At 45.8% G+C, this 6,524-nt stretch overlaps 1 protein-coding gene across 1 annotated transcript in view; it reads left to right on the top strand.

Annotated features, from left to right (window-relative positions):
- The window catches only part of LOC311315239 (extracellular sulfatase Sulf-2-like), a 44,512-nt gene extending 38,902 nt beyond the window's left edge, over positions 1 to 5,610 (top strand). The window contains exons 16-20 of the mRNA XM_084445855.1: positions 77 to 246; positions 1,117 to 1,259; positions 2,489 to 2,618; positions 4,089 to 4,122; positions 5,557 to 5,610. Coding sequence (XP_084301981.1) covers positions 77 to 246; positions 1,117 to 1,259; positions 2,489 to 2,618; positions 4,089 to 4,122; positions 5,557 to 5,587 — 508 coding nt within the window. The 3' untranslated portion in view covers positions 5,588 to 5,610. The remainder of the gene's footprint in view (positions 1 to 76; positions 247 to 1,116; positions 1,260 to 2,488; positions 2,619 to 4,088; positions 4,123 to 5,556) is intronic.
- Positions 5,611 to 6,524: the final 914 nt, after the last annotated feature.

Raw genomic sequence — 6,524 nt, 5'->3', positions numbered from 1 at the left:
GTGTGTGTGCATGCGTGTGTGTGTATGCGTGTGTGTATGCATGTATGCGTGTGTGCGTGCGTGTGTGTGTGTGAAGGAAGGGCCAGGAGAAGGAGAAGAAGGCGTGGTTGTTGAAGGAGCAGAAGAGGAGGAAGAAGCTCAGGAAGCTGATGAAGCGTTTGAGGAACAACGACACCTGCAGCATGCCGGGGCTCACCTGCTTCACACACGACAACCAGCACTGGCAGACCGCCCCCTTCTGGACCAGTAAGACCCGCACACACACTCTCACACTAAGGTTATTATAGTTAACGAAAACTAACTAAAAAACGAAAACTAGGTGTGAGAAAACATTTTAGTTAACTGAAATAAAAATAAAAACTAGACTTTACAAAAAAACGATAACTAACTAAAACTGCATTGTGTGTTTACAAAACTAACTAAAATAAACTAAAATTTGTCCTTAGTTTTAGTCTTTTTCATTTCATCGAGAAGCCTAGTATTTTGGGTGGATATGAAATCTATCCTCCATTTTATTTAGCTGTGCCCCTGCGCAGGAGTAACCTGACGTGCGCCTGATGGTTTGTTTCACACGGAGTGAAACAACGTGAGCTCACGAGATCAGGATGGTCTCACCAGGCTAGCGCAGAAGAAGAAAAAAACTAAAACTAATACTGAAACTAATAAAAACTAAACTAAAACTAAGCATTTTCAAAAAATAAAAACTAAACTAGCAAACCTGCTTTAAAACTAATCAAAACTAAACTGAAATTGAAAACAAAAAGTTCAAACGATATAAAAATAAAAACTAATCAAAAAAGCAAAACTATTATAACCTTGTCTCACACACACACACTCTCTCACACACTGACACACACACACACACACACATATATGCACACACGCGCACACACTCACACACAGACACACGCATACGCATACACACACTCACTCACACACACACACATGCACACTGAGTTCTGATGAAGTTCTATCAAGTTTGTGTTTTTTTGGAATACCCTCTTTTGCAGTTGTGTTTGTTCTTACTACGGTATGTGCGTGTTTGTGTGTGTGTGTGTGTGTTTCTGTGTGTGTGTGTGTGTGTGTGTGGGTGTGTGTGTGTGTGTGTGTGTCCAGTGGGGCCGTTCTGTGCTTGTACCAGTGCCAACAACAACACGTACTGGTGTCTGAGAACCATCAATGAGACACACAACTTCCTGTTCTGTGAGTTCGCCACTGGCTTCCTGGAATACTTTGACCTCAACACGGACCCGTACCAGGTAGGAGAGCACATACACACACACACACATATATATTATAATATATTATAATTATAATATATTATATATATAATATATATATTATATATAATATATATAATTATAATATATTATAATATATTATAATATATATATATATATATATTATATACATAATATATATATATACACACACACACACACACATTCTCCTGACTGGATGGCATCACAATTATTGTATCATCGGTCAAACACTTGATCCTTGACTTAAAGGGATCATTCAGAAATGTGGACAGGGTTTCCTTTTGGACTTACTGTGCCCATTATGTTGCTGATTGGTTGAGATCATGTTCAGCTGTGTCCATGCTGCCTCGTTTGGGCATTCATGTCTCACTAATGCTAGTGCAGTGCAATAGTAAGTAGTAGCATCCGCTACCAAACTCACTTACACACTCCACAGTGCACCCAAAGACAAGAAAATATCATGAAAGTCTTGTGTTGAGTGTTTATACCATGATTTTTAAGTCAAACTATCATTGAATCCTTTACCTTGTGAGGACTTATTTTCTCTGTGGAAGTGAGTGGAGTGATACTTCATGTTACATACCTAATGTAGTGACAGTGTTTACATACGTAGGTAAAAGGAAATATCTCTCCTCCGCCTTACTTCCATAGAGAAAATAGGTCCCCACAAAGAAAATGTTTCAACAATAGTTTGACTTCAAAACGTGATGGTTTAGACATTCAAATTAACCCCCGACAGACTGTCCTCATGTTTTATTTTCTTTGGGTGCACTATGGAGTGTCTTTTGCTTAAAAGTTAGCATCGCCGGCATTAAGATTGAGTCCAAAATACGTATTGGAAAAGTGAGAGAATGAGATTCGTGAAAAATGCAGAAAATAAGGTGTGTTTAACAGAGCCTCCCAGAATGCAGTAGACCTACTGTATGCTTTGTACTAAAAGTTAAAACCCATCATTAGAGATGGGTTTTATGAATTTTTGGCAGCGATGCTAAATTTTCAGCCTACATAATGACAACATCACCTCACAACTCCGTTTCACTGCCCAAACGAGGCAGCATGAACACAGCTGAACATTTGATCTCAATCAGACAACAACATAATTGGTAAGTTGAAAATGAGGTCCTATGTCCAAAATTCCAAACTCTCCCTTCAATTCATAATATCACTCTCTCTCGGCTGTGTATGTGTGTGTGTCTCTGTGTGCGTGTGTGTGTGTGTGTGTGTAGCTGATGAATGCTGTGAACACACTGGACCGCCATGTTCTGAACGAACTCCATGTCCAGCTGATGGAGCTGCGCAGCTGCAAGGGACACAAACAGTGTAACCCCCGAAACTCCAACACACACACACAGCCTGGTGAGTCACACACACACACACACACCACCCCCGAAACCCTAACACACACACACAGCCTGGTGAGTCACACACACCACCCCCGAAACCCTAACACACACACACAGCCTGGTGAGTCACACACACACACACACACACACACACACACAACCCCCGAAACCCTAACACACACACACACACACACACACACAACCCCCAAAACCCTAACACACACACACAGCCTGGTGAGTCACACACACACACACACACACACACACACAACCCTAACCCTAACACACAGCTGGGTGAGTCACACACACACACACTTAACCCTCTAGAGCTGGGTGAGTCACACATACTGTACACACACACACACTTAACCCTCTAGAGCTGGGTGAGTCACACATACTGTACACACACACACACACAAAATAAGGCTGCAAGAATTGTTCTCAGATGTCCGAGAGACGCCCCTGCTGAAGAACGATATCAAATCCTGTCTCAGCCGCCCAGTAAGGATTTAACAGCCATTAGAGCTGCTCATTCATTCTATAACTCACAGGCTAAAAAGAGACCAAGACTGTTGAAAATCAGGTTCCAGCAGATGAAAGACAGACATGTAGTGAACACAAGAGCAGCGAACACACATGACCATGTATGACCAAGGACTAGGCTTGTAACTGGGAAAAGAATGTTTTCTTACCATGCAGTCAACTTGGGGAATGGTTAACCAGATCCCATCAGGAGCTAACCAGCACCAGTTCAAACTAAATAGAAAGCACATTTTAAACAAGTAAATCTATGCTCACTATAATCATGGAAGGTGTAATTTTAACTGTGGGTTTAGGTAGTTAGGTCATTCTGTAAGGTTTAGGTAATCGTCATGATATTTTAGGCATAGGAAATTGTGTTCTAATAATGTACTGTATATAGTATTTGTAATATATGTATTTGTATTGACAATGTACTGCTATGCTATTTTAAGTAACCTGAATTGAATTGAAGATGCATATGACTATTACTTATTTCTTATATCAAATCAAATCAAACTTTATTTGTATAGCACATTTCATACACAGAGGCAACACAATGTGCTTTACAGAGAGCAATGGGGGGATGGACATAGGTTATACCTCTATATATTCCATATATATATTGGTGTGGATGTATTGTATGTGTGTGTATACACACACACACACTCACACACACACACACACACACACACACACACGCACATAGAGCTGGGTGAGACACATACAGTACACACATGCACATTGCACGCACCAGTTTTGCATGTTTTCCATGTCTTGTAGAGACACTACTAGCCAGGCTATCTCCATATCCTCACTGCTGAGCTCCCCTGCTCCCTCTGTGTCCCTGCGTGTGTGTGTGTGTGCGTCCGTCCGTCCGTCTGTATGTGTGTGTGTGTGTGTGTGTGTGTGTGAGAGAGAGAGAGAGAGAGACTTCTAACCACCTCTGTTGTCTCTTCTCCAGGAGTGAGAGAACAAGGAAGCTTTGATGAATACAGGTATCGGACCTCACTGACAACAAACGCACCTCTCCACAGCACACACACTTTAACTTACTTTTACTTCTCTGGGTTTTCACGCACTCTCGGTTCACCACACACACCGTTTTCTGCTTTGTGCTCTTACTGTCTCTTGTGGATCTGTCTGCCTGCCTGCCTGCCTGTCTGTCTGTCTGTCTGTCTGTCTGTCTCTCAGCCTGTCTGTCTGTCTGTCTGTCTCTCAGCCTGCCTGTCTGTCTGTCTGTCTGTCTGTCTGTCAGCCTGTCTGTCTGTCTGTCTGTGTCTGTCAGCCTGCCTGCCTGTCTGTCTGTCTGTCTGTCTGTCTGTCTGTCTGTCTGTCTGTCTGTCTGTCTGTCTGTCTGTCTGTCTGTCTGTCTGTCTGTCTGTCTGTCTGCAGAAATGAGTCTGGATAGTGCTGTCTAGGGCTGGGCTGAGCTTGGCTGAGCTTGGCTGGGCTGGGCTGGGCTGAGCTTGATAACATGCTGTCTTGTTATTGCTTGTTGTGCATCAGGCAGTTTCAGCGCAGAAAGTGGCCCAAAGTGAAGCGGCCGTCTTCTTCTCGATCGCTGTGAGTGTGCGATTCCTCCGGTTGTGTCACGGTGCCACATCCCACCTAACAGAGATCTGCTCTTTCTCTCCGTCAGTCTGTCAGCTCTGGGTGTCTGCTGCTTCCACCCTGTCTGTCTGTCTGTCTGTCTGTCTGTCCGCCTGCTGGCCATGGCTGGTAGCATATCACATTGCACTGCCTCTCCTCATCCAACCTGACCCCTGACCTCTCACCTCAGACCGTCATCCACCTGTGTGTCCACCAGCGAGCTGTATGTACCTGAACAGCGCCAAGCGCACAGCTTCTTAGAGCACATTAGAGCTGGAGTTTAGAGCTGGCTAGGCTACCAGCGTTTCGTTAGCAACAAGTGTCGTGTTTTTGCAGACTGCGGATTAACTAGCCAAGTTAAGATAGCTATCTGATGTTAGCTAGTGCTAACGTTCACTGTCTGTGCGGTTTTGCCCAAAAAAACGACCGCCTTTGTCGTCAGAACAGCCTTTTACAGCCTGCGCTCTGGTCCAAAAAGTTCAACTTTTTACAACTGCAAAAAAAGCCTAGAGCTCATGGCGCTATAGCGCTAAAAAGCGCTTGGAACACAGCTCTCGTCTCTATAGCGCCCTAGAGCTCATTACCTATTGTAAATAGCAAGAAACAGTGCTAGCTCAAAAATACAGCTTGCTGATGGACACACACTTAGTCACTTAGTTTAGTTTTGCTGTCTGACAATCACACCATCAACCCATTCAAACACTCTCACTAGCACTGTCACTCTGGTCTGTACAGCACTTTGGGTTGACATTTATGTGTGTGTGTGTGTGTGTGTGTGTGTGTGTGTGTGTGTGTGTGTGTGTGTGTGTGTGTGTTTGTCTGTCTGTCTGTATGTGCAGAGGACAGATCTGGGAGGGGTGGGAGGGCTAAGGACCAGGAGGGGCGTGGCTCCGTCAGATTGGGGCGGGGCATGAAGGGGAGCAGGAGGAGGAGCCAGACCAAGCCAAGGCCCCCCCCCCCCCTCCCTGAGCTGGGAGGACCGGTCATCACGTCTCCTCTGCTGTCCATAACATGGTGGTTCTACTGGGCGACCTGCCCCCCCGTCGTCACCATGGAAACCTTCCAGGAAGAGACCGCCACACCCTAGCGCCATCATACTGACCAATCAGCTTCAGCCGTCCTGACCTGACCACTCTGGCCACGCCCACTTTGCTGCTGAGGGCGGTGGGGTCTTGGGCCCTACGGGACGCACCGGGCTGAGGGGGCACACACCCTACCTTCCCCCCCCCCCTCCCCCCCACACACACCATCCACTGAGGGAGGAGGCGGAGCAGGAAGTGGAGGAGGGGGGAGCAGGAGGAGGAGGAGTTCAGACAGACGGACGGGTGGACAGTCTGGAGACAGAGACAGGCGCACTGTGGCTGCAGTGACTTCACCCGCTAGAGGCATCCAGGAGTGTCTCACTGCCTGAGGGACCCCCCCCTGTCTCCCCTCTCCCTCCTCCTCGCTCCCTCACCCCCCACCCCTCCTGCCCACTCCCCTTTTCCAAAAGGGAGAGATCACTTGATTAGGCTGTAGTTTGAATATTCATGTGATCCATACGATCCATAGGGTTGTTGGAGACAGAGAGGTTTTGTATTGTGGCTGTGTGTTCTAGACTTGATTGGTTTCTACTGCCCCCTCTTACCCCCTTACCCCAGTGCAGCTTCAGTGAATATGGCACATTGCGTTCTCCCCATTACGGTTTGTTACTAATCGATGTCTGAAAACAGATTTGCTAACACACACACACACACACATACACACACACACACACACACAGACACACACACACTCAGAGAATCATCTTTTCCCTTCTATGTTTCTT

This window comes from Borostomias antarcticus, assembly GCF_949987555.1.
Source record: "Borostomias antarcticus genome assembly, chromosome: 11".
Taxonomy (NCBI): Eukaryota; Metazoa; Chordata; class Actinopteri; order Stomiiformes; family Stomiidae; genus Borostomias; species Borostomias antarcticus.
This window is presented reverse-complemented; position numbering and strand designations above follow the sequence as displayed.